This window comes from Aquarana catesbeiana, linkage group LG03 (assembly GCF_042186555.1).
Source record: "Aquarana catesbeiana isolate 2022-GZ linkage group LG03, ASM4218655v1, whole genome shotgun sequence".
Classification (NCBI taxonomy): domain Eukaryota; kingdom Metazoa; phylum Chordata; class Amphibia; order Anura; family Ranidae; genus Aquarana; species Aquarana catesbeiana.
The window spans coordinates 491,025,469-491,046,197 of NC_133326.1; the positions used below are offsets into that span (position 1 = coordinate 491,025,469).

Below are 20,729 nucleotides of genomic sequence, written 5' to 3' on the forward strand. Positions count from 1 at the left end.
CCTAAACGGATGAAGAAATTATTTTTTTTTAAAACATTTTTGAGGATATTTATAATAGCAAAAAGTAAAAAATAGTTTTGTTTTTTTAAATTGCCGCTTTTTTTGTTTATAGCGCAAAAAATAAAAACCGCAGAGGTGAACAAATACCACCAAAAGAAAGCTCTATTTGTGGGTAAAAAAAGGACGCATATTTTGTTTGGGTACAACATCGCACGACTGCACAATTGTCGGTTAAACGACGCAGTACCAAATTGTAAAAAGTGCTCTGGTCAGGAAGGGGGTAAAATCTTCTGGGGCTGAAGTGGTTAAACTGCTATTTCCTCAGAGCAGAAACAGATAGGAATCTTCTACACAGTTTGTTAAAATCCTTGTCATGTACAATAATCACCCAGAGGCGACTGTTTTTTTCTCAGGAAAAGTAGAGTTACGCTTTACACTCCTTGTGCAAAGAGAAATGTTTCTGACGGCTGGATGCTTTCGTTTTGTTTTTTTTTTGTCTCCCAGGGATTCAAATATGGCGCAATAACTGCAAAGAATGCTGGAGTTCTAGAACATTCCTTGTAATCATTGGCCTTCTATTGCCACTCTGACTTGAGAAACAGCACTGTGTTGCTTGGAGGTTCCCTTCCTGAAAAAAAAAAAAAAGAAATAGTAAAAAAATGTATTTTAACATTTTTACAAACCCTGTATTCAGAACAAAAAGGTTACATGAGTATATAGCTATTATTTTTTTTTATTGTTTTGCGTTCTATAATATGCAAGCATTAACAGGAATCATATTTACCTTAGATACAGTTTGTTTTTTGCAGAGAAAACTAGAACCTGTTGTTAGGTCTACCATTCCACTTACACAAGCTACACGTCCCCTCCCACACATAGCGTCTACCTGTGATATACCGTTCTGGCATGTTATATATTTACTAGCAGGAAGGAAACGTAATACTTGTAAGACACAGCCGCCTCCTGACCAAAGGCTACACAAGTCTCCAGCTTGGTAAGGGAGACATTCAAAATCTTTTCATAATAGACTTCTCCTTGAAGATTCTTCATAATCACACACATATTCACCTAGTCCAGTTGTGTGAGGGGAAAGCAGGAAGACTAGGAACTACACTGCAATTTGTAGTCACAGAATCTCAGTAAGTGACTGTGTGGTAGAGTTGCCGCCTCATCCCTTTAGGCTGGGTTCACACTGGTGCGACACGACAGCCGTCCTACTTTGGATCCGACTTTGCCCTGCGACATGAAGCCGGCATGTGTCCGACTTTCAATGAACGGGGATCCGACTTGGATCCCCGCCAATGCCGGCACTGTGTTTGGTATGAATCTTTAGGGGGGAACTCCGCGCCAAATTTTAAATAAAAAACCGGCATGGGTTCCCCCTCCAGAGGCATACCAGGCCCTTGGGTCTGGTATGGACCTTGAGGGGAACCCCCTACGCCGAAAAAACGGCGTGGGGGGTCGCCCCCAATCCATACCAGACCCTTATCCGAGCACGCAGCCCGGCCGGACAGGACTGGGGGTGGGGACGAGCGAGCGCCCCCCCCCTCCTGAACCGTACCAGGCCGCATGCCCTCAACATGGGGGGTGGTGCCTTGGGGGTGGGGGGCGCGCTGCGGCCCCCCACCCCAAAGCACCTTGTCCCCATGTCGATGAGGACAAGGGCCTCTTCCCGACAACCCTGGCCGTTGGTTGTCGGGGTCTGCGGGCGGGGGGGCTTATCGGAATCCGGGAGCCCCCTTTAATAAGGGAGCCCCCAGATCCCGGCCCCCCACCCTATGTGAATGAGTATGGGGTACAGCGTACCCCTACCCATTCACCTAGGAAAAAAGTGTCAATTTAAAAAAAAACACTACACAGATTTTTAAAGCATTTTATTAGACAGCTCCGGGGGTCTTCTTCCGACTTCGGGGGTCTCTCCGGTTCTTCTCCACGCTCTCCGGATCTTCTGCCGGGCTCCTCCGCTCTCTTCTGCTCTTTTGCCGCTCTTTTGCTAAAGCGGAGGAGCCCGGTCTTCAATCTTCTGCCTTCTGCCTTCTGCCCTCTTCTCCTCATGTTGACACGACGCTCTCTGGGGCTAGAATGCTCTCTGTGCGCTCTGCTCTGACTTATATAGGCGGTGACCCCGCCCCCTTATGCCGTCACAGTCCCTGGGCATGCTGGGACTGTGACGTTTTAGGGGGCGTGGTCATCGGGTGATGACCACGCCCCCTAAAACGTCACAGTCCCAGCATGCCCAGGGACTGTGACGGCATAAGGGGGCGGGGTCACCGCCTATATAAGTCAGAGCAGACAGAGCGCACAGAGAGCATTCTAGCCCCAGAGAGCGTCGTGTCAACATCAGGAGAAGAGGGCAGAAGGCAGAAGGCAGAAGATTGAAGACCGGGCTCCTCCGCTTTAGCAAAAGAGCGGCAAAAGAGCAGAAGAGAGCGGAGGAGCCCGGCAGAAGATCCGGAGAGCGTGGAGAAGAACCGGAGAGACCCCCGAAGTCGGAAGAAGACCCCCGGAGCTGTCTAATAAAATGCTTTAAAAATCTGTGTAGTGTTTTTTTTTAAATTGACACTTTTTTCCTAGGTGAATGGGTAGGGGTACGCTGTACCCCATACTCATTCACATAGGGTGGGGGGCCGGGATCTGGGGGCTCCCTTATTAAAGGGGGCTCCCGGATTCCGATAAGCCCCCCGCCCGCAGACCCCGACAACCAACGGCCAGGGTTGTCGGGAAGAGGCCCTTGTCCTCATCAACATGGGGACAAGGTGCTTTGGGGTGGGGGGCCGCAGCGCGCCCCCTCCCCCAAAGCACCAACCCCCCATGTTGAGGGCATGCGGCCTGGTACGGCTCAGGAGGGGGGGGGGCGCTCGCTCGTCCCCACCCCCATTCCTGTCCGGCCGGGCTGCGTGCTCGGATAAGGGTCTGGTATGGATTGGGGGGGACCCCCACGCCGTTTTTATCGGCGTAGGGGGTTCCCCTCAAGGTCCATACCAGACCCAAGGGCCTGGTATGCTCCTGGAGGGGGAACCCATGCCGGTTTTTTATTTAAAATTTGGCGCGGAGTTCCCCCTCAAGAACATCTGAGCACAAGTCGCGTGCCAAAGTCGGATCATGCAAGACGGCAATCCGACTTTGATCCGACTTCAATGATAGTCAATAGACTGAAGTAGGATCAAAGTCGGACCAAAGTAGTACAGGGAGCATTTCTAAAGTCGGAACGACTTGTGTCGGACCAGTTAGGACGGCTCCCATAGGGAAACATTAAATTTCACACGTCATGCGACATGAGCTCCCAATGTCGGAGCGTTTGTCGGACCAGTGTGAACCCAGCCTCAAACCCGAACACCTTTGAATTCCACAGGTTCTGAGGCTAATTAAATGCAGATAAGGCACCAAGTGAGTTTAATTACCACCTTAATCAGCCACAGAGCCTGTGGAATTAATATGTGTTCGGGTTTAAAGGGATGAGGTGGCAACCATACTGTGTAGACTTATGACAGAGTTATGTAGGCTGCCATAGTTGACCTTTCCTTTTAAAACGACTAGTTGGTTTGCTGTCATGGTTGTGCTTTAGCTTCCCTACTTTTTTAAAAGGTAATTCCACTTTTGTGGAAAAAAAAAATATAGCAAATAACAAAAAAAAAAAAGCATAGCATGTACAATTGCAACAGAACAGAAGTGGTATTGTAATTTAGGGCTCATGCACACACAATGTTTTTAACGCTGTTTTTAGGGGCATCTGATGTTTTTTATTTGCCTCTAAATGCCCTTCCATGTTAGCCTATATGTCCATGCACACATTTAAGTCTGGCACACACGATCGGATTTTCTGCAGACAAAGCGTCGGATTTTTGTCCGAAGGGCGTTGGCCAGGAATTTGTCTTGCATACAAACGGCACACAATTGTTGGCCAGCAAACATAAACGTAGTGACGTACTACGTGGTTTTTCATCTCTTTAGCGCCTCCCTTTGGGCACCTTCAGCTAATGTCATGTTTGGTGAGCATTGATTCCGAGCATGCATGTTTGTACTTTGGACTTTTGTCCGACGGACTTGTGTACACACGCTGGGAAAATCCGACAACACACCATTGTCCGCGGAAAATTTATAAACCTGCCATCCGACATTTCTCCACGGAAAGTTGGCCAACAATTGTCTGATGGAGCCTACCAAAGGTCAGATTTTCCGCCAACAGCCTGTCATCGCACATTTCCCGTCGGAAAATCCGATCGCGTGTACGAGGCTTTAGGGCCAGTTCACACCATAGAAACGCTGTCCGGATGTGCTCCAGATGCTTTTTTGCATGTGCGTTTTTGGTGCATTTTTGATGCAGTCCAGTGAATTTTTCCCCCTTCTTTTTTCCTTAACCTCAAATAAGAACATGGCTGTTCCAGTGAGTTTAGGTGCGTTCCCGTGAGTTTTTAATGCTTTTTACAGCGTTCCAGTGCAGGAAAATAGACATGTGCGCCGTCAATAAATTTGTTTCATTCCGTTCCGTTTCGTATTAAAAGTAATTGTAATTCGTGTCCGAAATTCAATTCGGATTCGTACGAAATAGACATGTGCGCCGTCAATAAATTTGTTTTGTTCCGTTCCGTTTCGTATTAAAAGTAATTGTAATTCGTAATTCGTGTCCGAAATTCAATTCGGATTCGTACAAAATACGAATTTTCGTTAGGTTCGTAAACTTTTCGTAACAATAACGAATGTTCGTTATATACATTTATCATTATAAGGGGCTCCCACCATCCCTGTGCTGTGCTGACTTCCTGGGTTTTTACCTTTTTGTTTCGTTAACTTTTCGTAACAATAACGAAAGTTCGTTGTGATAAATTTATCCGAAGTTTGTAAACCAAATTTCGTATTTTGTACAAAATTCGTATGCATAAACATTCGTATTTCGGATACTTACAAATGTAAGAATTTTCACAAATTCGTACGAAACTAATCGCACATGTCTAAAAATGCAACATTTTCTTCTTTTTTTTTCTGGAACTGAAACGCACTGGAACTGCAAGCACTGGTGTGAGCTATGCTATTGAAAACCATATAACCTACTTTCTATGCGTTTTTGATGCAGAAAAAAAACGCACTGGACTGCATGAGATGTGAACTGGCCCTTAGAGTGTTTAGAGGCAACCCCCCCCCCCCCCAACCTGACCCCCTCCTCCACTGCCAGTGAGTCCAGAAGCAGCTGCGTCTTGGCAACTAAACTCCAAATGCGTGTTAACACTAGGCGTGCCAAGCGCTTGAGTGTTAATTTGTTTCAATGGCCAGAATACTGGTCAATAAAATGATTTTATGCCCAAGCGTTCGACATGCCTAAATGCATCTAAGCGCATTTACACACGTCAAGCATTTTTGGCTGACAAGAGGAAAGGCTTTTAGAAGAGGGTAGCTAATGCCCTGTATTCATGGGTCCTTAAAGGGGCTGTAAACCCTTGCTGTTTTTCACCTCAATGCATTCTATTCATTGAGGTGAAAAACCTCTTGTAGTGTACCAGCCCCCCTTTTACTTACCTGAGCCCGATCGTTCCTGTGCCAGGGATGAGCACACCTGATCCAGAAGGTGTCTTGAGTCCTGATTGGATAGATTGAAAGCAGCGCAGCTTTTGGCTCCAGCTGCTGTCAATCAAATCCAATGACAGGGGAGCCAGGGGCAGAGCCAAGTCCTGCTCTCTGTGTCAATGGACACAGCAGCAGAACACGGGAGCGCGCCTGCACGGGTGCCACGAGGGACAGCACTTCTCTGACGGGGCACTCGAGTAGAAGAGGAGCCAGGAGCACCGCTGAGGAACCCCAGAAGAGGAGGATCAGGGCCACTCTGTGCAAAACCAACCGTACAGAGGAGGTAAGTATGACAGGTTTGTTTTTAAAAAAAAACAAACGTTTACATATCCTTTAAAGTGTCACTAACCCCACATCATACTATCAATAAATGCTGTATGTCATGCTGTTCCTACTCAGTCACTATGAGATTTTTTTTTTTTATTCTGCAAAAAACCTGCTGCTATCTTCACCTTCTGTTCATGTCCCCATCTCAGCTAGGGATTTTGCAGCTGTGGTGGCAACTCTGCACATGCTCAGTTTTCAGTAAGCTTCTATGCTGAAACTTTCCTCTGAGCAGCCCATGTGACTATAGAGTCACACATATGGGCATATACACAATGGTAAATGACAGCCCACTCCCTCCTCGTTCATGCCCACTAACCAGCTAAACACAATTGGGGGGAGGATAGTACATGTATAAATGGAGGCTTCACCTCCCTCTTATCCTTATGCTACTTACACACAACAGAATTTTCCGACAACAAAACCGTGGATTTTTTTAAGAAGGATGTTGGCTCAAACTTGTCTTGCATACACACGGTCAAACAAATGTTGGCCAACAATTACAAATGTGGGAACGTGGTGACGTACAACACGTACGACAAGCCGAGAAAAATGAAGTTCAATAGCCAGTGCGGCTCTTCTGCTTGATTCCGAGCATGCGTGGACTTTTGTTGCGTTGGGATTGTGTACACACGCTCAGAATTTCCGACAACAAGTTTTGTTGATGGAAAATTTGAGAACCTGCTCTCAAACATTTGTTGGTGGAAATTCCGACAACAAATGTTCTATGGAGCATACACATACAAGCTCACATCCAACATTTGTTGTCGGAAAATCCGACCGTGTGTACAGGGCATAAGACATAGACTGGAGAGCCTGTGACTGGCAGAAATCCACCCACACCATGTTATTGCCAAAAAATAATAAAGATTTGATTTCAAATATATATTTGTATGACAATTTAAAACAGTTTATTGATATTATTTATTTTACTCTATATTGTAAAGGCTCTTTTTTTATTTTGAACATGTGGCCAGCAGCAGAGGACTAGAAGCTCCTCCTGCCTATGTTTCCCTGCAGACAGGCTGGGAGAGGTCTGGGTCATGTGTCAGCTGTATATCGATCAGGAAAAAGGATACTTAGATTTTTTTATTATTAAAAAAATTACAGTGCATCATCCACATACAGAAATAGAGGGGATAATGTAAAATAAACCATGTGTGTTTAGTATCACTTTAACCACTTAAGGACCAGGCCTATTTTTTACACTTGGTGTTTACAAGTTAATATCAGGTTTTTTTGCTAGAAAATTTCTTAGAACCCCCAAACATTATATATTTTTTTCAGACAACCTGGAGAATAAAATGGCATTACAATTATAAGTATTGTTAACATTTACATATTGTTTATACGGTTTAAACATTGATTGTAATGGGGTGTGGCTTTGTGAGTGTGGTTAAATGTGGGCGTGGTCAGCAGAGCATCCCCAGTTTTTATTTTATTTTAATCTGATCACCTGAGTGATTGGCTACAACCATCACATGATACAGATCCGCTTTCATTGATTCTGTACCTTTTTTCTGTGATCTGCACTGTTCAATGACACAACCGCTGTGCTTGTGCTTCCACCCGAGAACAGAAAAACAGGTGTTTAAAAACAGCTTCTCTGAACAGCAAGTGTGCCGACGACCATTTCATTACAACAGCCAGTCCTGAAGAAGTTAATAGGGTGTCTACCAACTCTGCAGGAGCATTGTCACCCTTCTGTGTGAACTATAGGCAGCGATGCATTTTTGTCCAGTCCACTGTAGTAAATGCCCACAGTTGGTTGATCGACTGTTGAGACTGGGACTTTATTTTTCCTCCTTCTGTAACAGGCCAAAGTGTCTAGCAAAAGTGGCAGCTACAGCTGAAACAAAGGAGAGGGTCATCAGGTCATAAAAATATAATATGCAAGAGAATATGAAAACACTGCGCTCTAATAGCAAAAATAAAATATATGTGAGCCAGCAGCTGCATACATTGTGACAAACAATAACTGGTAAATGAGAAAAAATGCAGCGCTAAGAAATAATAGGAAATTAGGGTGTAGTGAAACAATTAAGTAAGAGATGCTGTACTGAACAGTAAAGCATATGTGCAAAAACCATAAGTGAAATGAAATGAACAAACACAGTATAAAGTGTCCACATATGGTAAATGGATGATTCCAAACTCAAATTATTAAGAGGAACTGGTATGGACCAAAAAATGATGTGAAACTAGAAAATAAAGTCAATGGTGCGCGGTGTAGATCTGTGACTGAGTCAACAACGGGGTACAGAACTTCCGTAGCTGTAAACCAACATCTCGATATGGGACATCAGAATGATAACATCAGGAAGTAAGATAAGATGGGTACTCTTACCAGATGACGTGGACTCCACTGTCATATGACATGGAGTCAATGGTGCATGGAGCCAAACCTAGGCTGGAAAACGATATCCGGAACGGTGGAACCTCTGTCTCACTTCTCGACTTCTCTGGTGGGGTGAAGAAACATCAGGAAGGGCCGCCAACTGGATATCAGCCAATAGACCTCAAGGATGTGTTCCAAGGAGAAGCCGGGGACAGATTTGATCCAGACCCCGTGACGGAAGTAGGGCTACTGGAAGGCAGTTTCTTGCATCGGGATAATATGCAAAAAAAAATAAAAAGCTTCTGCATAGTGCAGGTAAACCAGGGATTTTTATTTCTAAAAATACCATACGAAAAATGGATAAAAGTGATCACAATTAAAATAAAATCAAAGCAGCGTAAGGAAGGGGAGATCGCCCGACGCGTTTCGACCAAGGGGGTCTTCAACAGGGGCATGAGCTTCTCCCTTCACGCTGCTCCTATATATAAATATCTAATCCAATAAGATAACCCCTATAGCGAATCATAGTGGAGCTACAAAGGTCAAGTAATCAGGAACTGGATCCTGTTGATCGCTAGACCAATCAGAATCATGAATAAAACAGCCGGTGAGTGTAGGACCCAATAGCGCAGTCTAATAGTGAGACTGATGCCTGGAGACCTCCCCACCGCATGGCAAACAATAGTAGACATCACTTCCTGGTAATGCATCACTTCCTGGTCAAACAATGGTGGACATCACTTCCTGGTAATGCATCACTTCCTGGTCATGTGATGTGGTGTGAACAGCACCAGATCCGATCATCACATTTTTAGCCATGTGACAGCACCAGATCCGATCATGTGATCGGGACTTGAGCTGAGGAGATTCACTTTCCGTGACTACCCTCTCCCATCCTGTGCACCTTTTGGTGGTTGTTGATTGGGTCAGGGGGCCGGGACACCGCCCCTTCACACCACATCACATGACCAGGAAGTGATGCATTACCAGGAAGTGATGTCCACCATTGTTTGACCAGGAAGTGATGCATTACCAGGAAGTGATGTCTACTATTGTTTGCCATGCGGTGGGGAGGTCTCCAGGCATCAGTCTCACTATTAGACTGCGCTATTGGGTCCTACACTCACCGGCTGTTTTATTCATGATTCTGATTGGTCTCACTATTAGACTGCGCTATTGGGTCCTACACTCACCGGCTGTTTTATTCATGATTCTGATTGGTCTAGCAATCAACAGGATCCAGTTCCTGATTACTTGACCTTTGTAGCTCCACTATGATTCGCTATAGGGGTTATCTTATTGGATTAGATATTTATATATAGGAGCAGCGTGAAGGGAGAAGCTCATGCCCCTGTTGAAGACCCCCTTGGTCGAAACGCGTCGGGCGATCTCCCCTTCCTTACGCTGCTTTGATTTTATTTTAATTGTGATCACTTTTATCCATTTTTTGTATGGTATTTTTAGAAATAAAAATCCCTGGTTTACCTGCACTATGCAGAAGCTTTTTATTTTTTTTTTGCATATTATCCCGATGCAAGAAACTGCCTTCCAGTAGCCCTACTTCCGTCACGGGGTCTGGATCAAATCTGTCCCCGGCTTCTCCTTGGAACACATCCTTGAGGTCTATTGGCTGATATCCAGTTGGCGGCCCTTCCTGATGTTTCTTCACCCCACCAGAGAAGTCGAGAAGTGAGACAGAGGTTCCACCGTTCCGGATATCGTTTTCCAGCCTAGGTTTGGCTCCATGCACCATTGACTCCATGTCATATGACAGTGGAGTCCACGTCATCTGGTAAGAGTACCCATCTTATCTTACTTCCTGATGTTATCATTCTGATGTCCCATATCGAGATGTTGGTTTACAGCTACGGAAGTTCTGTACCCCGTTGTTGACTCAGTCACAGATCTACACCGCGCACCATTGACTTTATTTTCTAGTTTCACATCATTTTTTGGTCCATACCAGTTCCTCTTAATAATTTGAGTTTGGAATCATCCATTTACCATATGTGGACACTTTATACTGTGTTTGTTCATTTCACTTATGGTTTTTGCACATATGCTTTACTGTTCAGTACAGCATCTCTTACTTAATTGGTTCACTACACCCTAATTTCCTATTATTTCTTAGCGCTGCATTTTTTCTCATTTATAAAAATATAATATTATATTACATTACAGGACTCCGAAAAGCAAACACTGTTGTGTTAAGGGTAATGACAAACTATAGCATATGTTATTTTTTCTTTGGCACATAATTCTACTTTTAGGCCACATTGAAAGTGACAAATATCAATTATGTGTACATTTTTTTTACCAAATGCATAGCCTTAATTTCATACATATGATCAGCAATATTTATATTATACTTGCCAGCCTGCCATACCTGACAGTCTCCATGGACTCCACCTTCCCAGTCCTCACCGCTGGCATTGTGGTGCCTTTGTGTGCCTGGGTGTTCTACAGATACCGTAATCAGCCACGGTCCAAATGGACCATAGATGAGAAGACACAGCAAGCCCTTCGTCGATATGTGCTGATGGAATCTACCCATGGAAAGCCCGACAGTGTACTGCATACTTTTAGGGAATATGCCATAAAGAACAGCATGATAAAGAGGATGCTTTTTACTCCAGATCAAGGTATGTGTGGCATGCACATTGATAGAAATGTTGTGAAAACCCATCTCGCATACTAAAGCCAGGTGCATGCTTTACAATCTAGTTGTACAATATTTTTAAGATATACTAAAATCTATGTAGTGTGAGGGCTTATTTGATTAGATATAAAGTGATTGTATTGTTTGGTTAGGCCTTTTGCAGTACACAATTGTAATTCTAAAGGAGGTTGTAACATGTGTGGCCAAATAGTGGTGTAAGTAGGTGATGCTGCGCTAATCCTAAGTGAACTAACTCAAAATAAATCCTGTTATGTGACGTGTATCATATAGTGCGCCAAATAATAAAAAGGTGTAGTAATTCCTACCTAGCCCATGTAAGACCAGTCGCTCACACAGCAACAGGCCATATAAATGAAAATATAATCATCAATGGTGAAATAATAAATTAATATCAACACATATAAATTGATAACAGCAATGTGAATAAATACATATGAATAAATACCAACAAAGTGAAAGTGTCAACTTCTAATAAAGTGCACAGATGCAAAAAATTATGTGGAATACAACGTGTATCAGACATGCAACACATAAAGTGACTGTGTGCAACAGTGCGGCCAAAAAATGCAGCACAGAGAATGTCCAACCAATCAAAAGTCCTCCAACACACTTCCTTCAGCCCGTGACAGCAATATACTATCCTGCATCACTTGCAGTGTAGTGCTGGTATATTTGAGCACTACACTGCAAGTGATGCAGGATAGTATATTGCTGTCACGGGCTGAAGGAAGTGTGTTGGAGGACTTTTGATTGGTTGGACATTCTCTGTGCTGCATTTTTTGGCCGCACTGTTGCACACAGTCACTTTATGTGTTGCATGTCTGATACACGTTGTATTACACATAATTTTTTGCATCTGTGCACTTTATTAGAAGTTGACACTTTCACTTTGTTGGTATTTATTCATATGTATTTATTCACATTGCTGTTATCAATTTATATGTATTGATATTCATTTATTATTTCACCATTGATGATTATATTTTCATTTATATGACCTGTTGCTGTGTGAGCGACTGGTCTTACATGGGCTAGGTAGGAATTACTACACCTTTTTATTATTTGACGCACTATATGATACACATCACATAACAGGATTTATTTTGAGTTAGTTCACTTAGGATTAGCGCAGCACCACCTACTTACACCACTACTTATCCACAGGGTCCGGCACGTACCTGGTGCAGGCAGCTTTTCCCAATAGTTCGATCTGCTATATACCTGATAGCGCGGGAATAACCAAACACCTCAACATGTGTGGCCAGCTTATTATTATTGTCACACTGTCACAATTTAGATAAAACCTGTCATGGAAAAAGCTGCAGTCTAAAGATTAAACTGTGATAGTTGTTGTTGGGAGCAAGTAATACAGTATACTCAGTACTTTCTAGATATGGAGAGCACTCCCCTTCCTCTCATGTGACAGTGCTGGCCTGGCGCTTGGCACATAGGAGCAGGAGTATAGTCAACCTTGTGTAAGCTGTAAGTTGTAACTTGTGGCTAGGGCTTTCTGTCCTCAATCCCAGTAGCTGAACAGAGCAATAAAGGAGAAAAGAAAAGGCAAGTGCTGTGGATTGTGTAGCTGTTGCTTTGCATTAAATTAGCATTAAAGTACAGCTTCACTTTAACAATAATTCACCCCATATAAAAACCTGCAAACTCAAAGCTGAATGCTTATACAGCACTAGCCCCGCAAGGGTTGCTGGTATCTGGCTCCCCAATTCATGCACAGCCAGGCAACACACATTTTACACTTGCACCCAGACACAAGAAGTCAGTTTCTTGGCTTTGTTTTAGTTGTTTGATTAGGGGTAACAACTTGGATGGGCTAGAGGAATTTATGGAATGTCCAACTTGACAAAAACAACAAATGGGGAACAACTTCCTTCCTATGTACTTAGAAAAGATCCTGGACTGTTCTCCTTCCTGGATACACTTTGTTTTTAAGGATCAGTAGCAAAAGTCCCTTACGGACTAGGAGCTCTTAGTCCCCTTTGGAAAATGGCCCAAAATGCTGCAAAACTGCATGCAGGAGTATTTCCTTTCCTCTGTAGAACTGCTACCAGTTCCACTGCTTGCGGGTACTACCAGCCCTCTCTAGCTGCTGCTCTGAAGATTTCCCAGGGTAAGGCATAAAAGGGTTATGCTCCCACTGCTCTCAGGCAAGATTCCTGCTCAAACCGATAGGATCTTCCTTAGCCAGCCCGTGTCCAGTCTTGAGGCAAAGGCCCCCTCTAGACATAGGGGACCCTTCCTAGGCCACCGACAGCCTCCTCAGCACCTAATCTTTCACCCGATTCCTCTGCTGGCATGGCTCCACTAGATTCAAGGGCTGACCTACCCACCCTGCCAGGACATTCTGCCTGGGGATTGGCCAAGTTCTCTCCAGTATGCAGATCAGCACCTCCTGTTCTCCACCCACTAACTTCTAGAAGCTCTATCAGATTCCAGATCCAGGGGGAAGTACCAGAGATCTGCCTCTGCAGAGCGATCCAACCTGACCTGCAGTAACCCTGTCCCACAAAACTTACCATGAGTCATAACTTACATTTGCCTGCACTAACACTAGTAGCACACTAGAGGGTGCTACACTTACTCTCTCACGTCAATCTCTACCTATGCCCACTAGGACTACTATACCTATACACTGTTTGAGCGGTTGTTATGTGAGCTGAATTGGCCATAATGTATTGCTGTCACAACTTCCAGAAATTTCTGGTTAACTTTTTTTTTCAATCTGATTTATAAAGTAAATTTATAAAATGGCAGCCCAGATGACTGGTGCACTTCAGTCTGATTTATTACTCCCAATGTTTTGTCCAGACATTTTTTTAGCAGATGCAGTGAAGCAGTCTTCCTCACTAATAGTTCTTGTGCTCGGCACACAATGTGGGTATTCAGCTATAAGGGTGCTTTCCTTACTGCCTCCAGATGGGAAAGTGTATGCTGTGGAGGAAGAGGACAGCATGGCGGAATCAGCAGAAGAAATGATCCTAGTTTCTGGATTCAAAAATAATCAGGTATTGACAAATATTGTAAAAAAAATATTCTAAATATATATACTCGCGCTAGAAGTAAAACAATTGTGAAAAGATTTTTTACAAAATATCTTGCAGCTGCTGTACACAAGGTGCTATTCACTTGACAAAACAGAAACATATATTTATTACAGCACTCGCAATAATAAACAATAACCTAAATAATCACGTAATAATTAATTAATAAGTGAATGTCCATATATTAGTGAACAATGTGCTCCAGCCCATAAAGTGCAAAGTGCTCCAAAATTCGAGGTGTGCAACACCCCCTCCTGTGTCCCCACTCACCGGATGGAATGGACCCTTAGCTTTTCAGTCTAGGGGTTGTTTCAGGCTTAAAATGGTGGCCAGGGAAGAGATTTACATCGATTCACAAAGCAGATCTCACATGCTCATCAAGATAATCATCCATGGATAATAGTACCCAAAATGAGACAAAAAGGAGGGAACTATAGTGAAGTACCATTTGGCAATATCTTTATTGCGCAAATAGAGTGAATACTTATAAAATGCAGAGTAAAAACAGGCATATATTATCAAGAGATTGCAATAGGAAACGCCGCTGTTGGCGTGCATTCCACCGACAACCGGAAGTGATGTCTATTGGACTCGGAACTGGAAATTGCGTCAACGCATTTCGCCCTCCCACAGGGCATCATCAAGGACCTAATTTCCGGTTAGAAGAGCCATCTATAAATACAGGGGGAAGGACACCTCCCCCTTTTCTAAGCCAATCAAATTCCATCTGGCGGCCATTTTGTCGGTAGGACAAACAAGTCTCCTCTACCACATGGTTGATTCCCATGTGGGAGACTGGCGGCCATGATATTGGTTAGATATGGATTCCTTACATGATTCCTATAATACTAATTGTTCCAACTGACGTCAATCCAAGTAAGAACATTACATCATGGTAAATCCCTATAAAAAATGTATATAAGCATTCCCTTTATTAAAAAACATTAAAATTTAATATTAATTCACACAATAATTGCGGACATTAAAAATAAAAAACATATGACTATGAAAACTAATTAAAAATTAAATGAAATAAAATAAAAATAATTATAAATGCAAAATAAAATATAAAAAATAAAAATGAAATTAAAAATAATAATAAAAATAAATAAAAATAAACATAAATGAAATCTCCAAATAATAAGAATGATGATGAAATATTGCTGATAATATTACTTTAAAGTAACATGGTTATAGGTAATTACATTGGTGGCTCTGTACATGTCTAGCTGAAAAACACTACCCTAGCATCTGATGTGGTAATATAAACCATTGTTTTAATTTTGAGGTTTATCAACACATGGATATAGCAAACCGTATGTTCTCAATGCATGAAGCAATCCGCCAGACACTTAGTAAAATCATTGCCTAATGTGCTCTGCCCTGTTTCAATAGCAGTTGTTGGGTTCCACAGAACTGGGTGCAGAATTTTCTCAGAAGAGTTTTAGGAGTAGCCATGACTGATTAGCAAGCCTACAGCCAGGGCCGGGACAAGGGGTGGGCAGAAGGAGCTGCTGCCTATGGCGCAGCAAACTCATGTGAGAGAGGGGGGCACAGCAAGGCAGGATTCCATCCCTGTAGCATTTTCAGTTTGTAAGTTTAGTTGAGGTAGGGGGAAATTGTACTGAGCACACAAAGGGTGGGTGAGTGGGATTGGACAGAGGTATTTGACAGGCGATTTGTGCCAGCATTGGGGATGATTTGTGTCCTGGAAGGGGATTTGAGGAGGGGATAGAATTTATGTTTGGGGGGGGGGATTTAGGGGTATTTGTGCTAAGAGGGAAAAATTGGAGGGGAGAGGATTTATGCTAGGAGGGGTGTTTTTTGGGGGGAAGGAATTGTGCTAGGAGTGGGAAATTGAGGAGGCGAGGATTTGAGTTACAAAGAGGGAGAATTGGTGCATTTTTATATGGGAATAATATTGGCTTTCAGAGGGAAATTATGCTTGGGAGAGGAGGGAGAGAAAGGAGGGGATTTTTGCTGTGACATGATGCTAACACTTTGGAATTTTTACCCTGAGTGCTAGGTGACCTTGTCCCAGCACTGCCTACAGCCAGGAGAGTCAGATCATCAAATTTCAGCCTACCTATAGATTTTTAGGTGGAAACTCATGCAAACAGAAAGCAGACAAACTCCACGCATATCCCCAGCTGGAAATAAACAACAGGCCCAGTATTGAAAGAATGCTAGCTATAACCAAAATAAAAAAATGTCATATATGATTCAGACTGCCTGTCAATAGCATTAGTCCCCTCCTGTAACATTGTTTTATTACTTGTTGATCCTGCCAGTAGAATAAATAGACTTTAAAAAGGAACTCCATGGTAATGGAATCCCCCCCCCCCCAACACTTACCTGAGTCCTTTATCAATCCAGCGCTGTGTGCTGGGCTGCGAGTCTTCTCTCTCCTCTTCCTGCTCTCACAAGCTTTGCTCATAGCAGTGGAAGACATTGGCTCCTTCTGCTGTCAATCAAAACCAATGAAGAGGGAGCAGGGGGCGAGGCCAAGCCGTGTTGTGTGTGTCTTTGGATGCACACAGCCTGGCCTAGGAATGAACCCGCATGCGTGCCCCCATATCAAGTGGCTTGCTATGGGGGCACACACAGAAGAAGAGGAGGAGTGGACCCATGAAGAGGAGGTAAGCAGCCTCCTTCTGCAATACCATTGCAGTTAGCAGGTAAGTGTAAATCTCTTTATTATTTTAATTTTAAAAAATTGATTTTACATTAATATTTCATTTATATCATAAACACTACCTGTTGGATATCAATATATGTAAAGTTTTTTTTTTATATATATTTTATAACTATACCTCTACAAATATTTTCAATTTCTCCTGTTCCCCCCCATTTTAGTCCTCTCAAGACAGGTTTTTCCTGGTTTTTGTCCATAACTGCATTTTTTCTGTCTTTCAGTTTAAACTATTGTGTCAACATCCAGTCAATGCAATCCACACCTTACACAGCAAGTTTGATCTGGTGAAGGTAGACTTAGTGTTAATGGACTTTCAAAGTGATGGCTACCTTGAAGGACTGAAGTCTTTGACAGAACTTGGACTTCTTTCCCCTGGATCACTAATACTTCTCAATAACATGGGTCCCCTGGTCGGCAAAGACTTTGTAGGACTTCTTGAGAAAAGTGTACATTATAGAGTGGTGAATGGCTGCCAGTCTTTACTGAAAGTTGAATATGGCAGTCAAGCCAAAAAGAATTAAAAGTAAAAACATTTAGTGATGAATAAAAAATATAATTGTTATGAAAAGCACACAAATGTTATTCTCTGTCTTCGCCTTAACTAAATGTTTACACCAGACAAACCCTTAAAGTAATTTTCAGGTGCAGGAGAATTCCTGCTAAGGTTAGCCCATCAGGGGTTGTTAGGTAAATGCCCCTTAATTTTGGGAAAGAATGACCACTTATAGTGGTCATTAGAATGCCAGCTAAAAAAGTCATTGGTGTTATGCCACTGGCTCTACCAAGTGGAGCTGGACATGGAACTATGCGAACAATGTGGTAGGGTAATTAGCCAGACCTCAAGGAACCCCTTCCCCAGGACCCTGGTTAAGAATGCCTACTCTATCTGATCACAGTAGTAACACAAACATTTAAGATAATTAATGCAAAGCGCAGCATCATGCAAACTGTAAATACATCAAAGGGCAGCATGCAATTATCTTTTATTGCTCTGTCCACTTTAAACTGCTTAAATATGAACTATTAAGACTTTGAAGGGCCTAAAAATAAACAGTTATGTTGGACAGCCATTGTGTTAAGCCTTTACAGAAGGGAGGGGGAGGAACTGGGGAGACAACATCAGTTCTGCCTTATCAAGGGAAAACAATTGCAATTAGATTTTTTTCTAAATTTGTAGTGCCAGAATTGTCTGTATGTGACCAATAAATGTTATTTCATTATCCAATCTACTCAAAAATGAGGCTGTTGTCTATGTCCATAGACAAAAGAGGGCAGTTCTGAGTAGCTTAACCACCCTCCATTGGGCAGTTGTATTTTTTTTTTTTTTCAAATAACAATTTTTATTGAACATAAAGATATATACATACATAGGACAGTAGTGTCGCGTATAACTAAGTGCAACTGGTGGATAATCTATCAGGTAATCAATATACTTCAGAATATAATCATCCAAGTACAGTAGCAGTAGAACACATTCCGTATCCTCTAAAACTGTCAACCAGCAGATATTGTTGTTGATCTGAATATAATCTAGCATTATACAAAAGGAAAGAAGATAAAGAAGAAGAGAAGAAAAGAGGGATAAGAAGGGAGAGGGGGAAGGGGGAGGGGGCTTAGCCGCTGGCCTAGGGTGGGTCCTCCCGCCTGTGCCAATCCTCCCAGACCTTATCATGTGTCTCCAATCTATTTTGTAGTCTGGCTGTCATTTTCTCCATTAGCTCTATGTCTTTTATTCTGGTATAGAGGTCTGTTTGAGTAGGTGGAATCTGTCTTTTCCAGTAGAGGGCTACCAGACATCTCGCTGCTGTAAGAACATGGCCAAGCAATTTCCTGGAATGTCGAGATATACGTAATCCGGACACTCCAAGAAGAAATAGTTTCGGGGTTCTAGGAACCTGCACACCCAACAGGCGATTTAACAATAATTGCGTTTCCGTCCAGAAAAGAACTATTTTGGGACATGACCAATAGATGTGATATAAGGTCCCTCTGTCTTTCAGGCACCGCCAACATCTGTCCGAGCTAGAGGGGTAGATGGCATGAAGAACGTCAGGTGTCATATACCATAAGAAAATAATTTTATAGGCGTTCTCTTTGTACAGTGTACAGAGTGAACTCTTAGCTGCCTGAGACCAAATTGTCTTCCATGTAGGTTCTGGAATTTCCTCGCCCAAAAACCTCTCCCAGCGGAGCATGTATGCGTGTTTACCCTGGTCAGTAATGTTGTAAGAATTTAGTATCTGGTAGATATCGGAAATTAGTCCGCGTCTAGCCGAACCCTCCAATATTAGGCCCTCGAAAGGAGTTGGGGCCGAAAATTGTAAGTTCGGGGCAGATGATTGAGCATAGTGCCTAATCTGCAAGTATCCATAGAACACTTGCCGCGGTAAATCAAATTTTTTCTGGAGGTCTGTGAAGGAAAGCAGTCTACGCGTGCATGGATGCACCAAATGACCAAAGTGGAACAGATCTCTTGTCGCCCATGGAGAAGACATCTGGTGTGTAAGACCTGCAGGCAATCTGGGGTTGTAGAGGAATGACGTGAGAAGTGAGCTTTCTGAGCATAGTTTGTAAAGCCGTGATAGTTTACGCCAGAGTGAACTGAGATGGAGCATGGGGCCCAAGAGCTTAGAGGAATCTACCTTCACCATCGCATTCCATAGCATGCTATTTGGATGGACTGGTGCCATCCATAGTTTTTCAATTTCTGTCCACCTATTATAAGAACGTTGGGTGAACCAGGAGGCCAGGGCTCGCAGTTGGGTGACTTGATAGTATTTAGTTAGGTCAGGGAAGGACAACCCTCCGTCTGATCGCACCACCGTCATGACCGATTTTGGTATTCTATGCCTTTTGTAATTCCAAACAAAGCGTATCAGATCTGCCTGGAGTTTCCTCAATTCAGCCTGTGGTATTGGGATGGGAAGTGTTTGGAAAAGATAAAGCAGCTTTGGTAAGATAGCCATTTTAACAGAAGCTATCCTCCCCAATAGGGAGATATGATGAGCCTTCCATTTTTGAAGGAGGTCCCTTATGGTTTTGAAAAGAGGGGGGTAATTAGCTCGGTATAAAGTGGAGTAAGAAGGAGTTATCTGAACTCCCAGATATTTCAGGGATGATGTTTTCCAGTGATAGGGGAAACATTGTTCCAAGTGTTTGGTCTCCTGTGTTGGGATATTAATGGGTAGAGCTTCTGATTTGGCTGCATTTATCTTGTAACCCGAAAGAGATCTATATAGGTCAAGTTCAGCGTGCAAGTTGGGAAGTGAAATCCTAGGCTGGGTCAAGGTGAGTATGATATCGTCGGCAAACAGTGCCAACTTAAATTCCCTATTTCTCAACGAGATCCCGTGTATGTTCTGATTTTTTCAAATGGACGCCGCCAGAGGCTCGACACACAACGCAAATAATAGCGGTGAGAGCGGGCACCCCTGGCGGGTCCCAATCGCGATCGGAAAAGCCTGCGAGAGGGCAAAGGGAGTTTTTACCTGGGATGAGGGATTGGTGTACAGATGTCTAATGGGTTGCAAAAATGGACCCCGGAATCCCATGCAGTTCAACGTGGCGAACAGGAAGGACCAGCCAAGGCGGTCAAAAGCTTTTTCTGCATCCAAACCAAGAACTAATGCCTCTAGCTTATTCCTGTTCGCCACATCTATCAGGTCAATAATTCGTCTCGTGTTATCCCCTGCCTGACGCAGGGGGACAAATCCCACCTGATCCTTGTGTATTAGAGAGGGAAGTATCAGGTTCAATCGCATTGAAAGGAGTTTAGTGAAGATTTTTAAATCAGAGTTTAGAAGTGCGATTGGCCTATAACTGGCACATACTGAAGGATCTTTGTCAGGTTTGGGGATTAACATGAGGAACGACCTCTGCATGTCCACGGGAATAGTGGTTTTCTGAAAGAAGGCATTAAACATCTTGCACATATGGGGCAGGAGAATCGGGAGAAATGCCTTGTAGTACTCATAAGGGAGACCATCTGGTCCAGGGGATTTGTGTGAGGGCAGGATTTTAATAGTGGCCATTAGTTCTTCCTCTGTGATTGGAGCGTTAAGTGACATTAGGTCCGTC

General features: G+C 43.2%; 1 protein-coding gene across 1 annotated transcript; it reads left to right on the forward strand.

The window, feature by feature from the left end:
* The first annotated feature begins 922 nt into the window (after positions 1-922).
* On the forward strand, positions 923-17,846 carry LOC141134598 (transmembrane O-methyltransferase homolog). Its single transcript, XM_073624069.1, has 4 exons — positions 923-994; positions 10,598-10,863; positions 13,725-13,921; positions 16,874-17,846. The coding sequence occupies exons 2-4, from the start codon at positions 10,620-10,622 to the stop codon at positions 17,171-17,173; spliced, it is 741 nt and encodes a 246-aa protein (XP_073480170.1). The 5' UTR covers positions 923-994; positions 10,598-10,619; the 3' UTR covers positions 17,174-17,846.
* Positions 17,847-20,729: the final 2,883 nt, after the last annotated feature.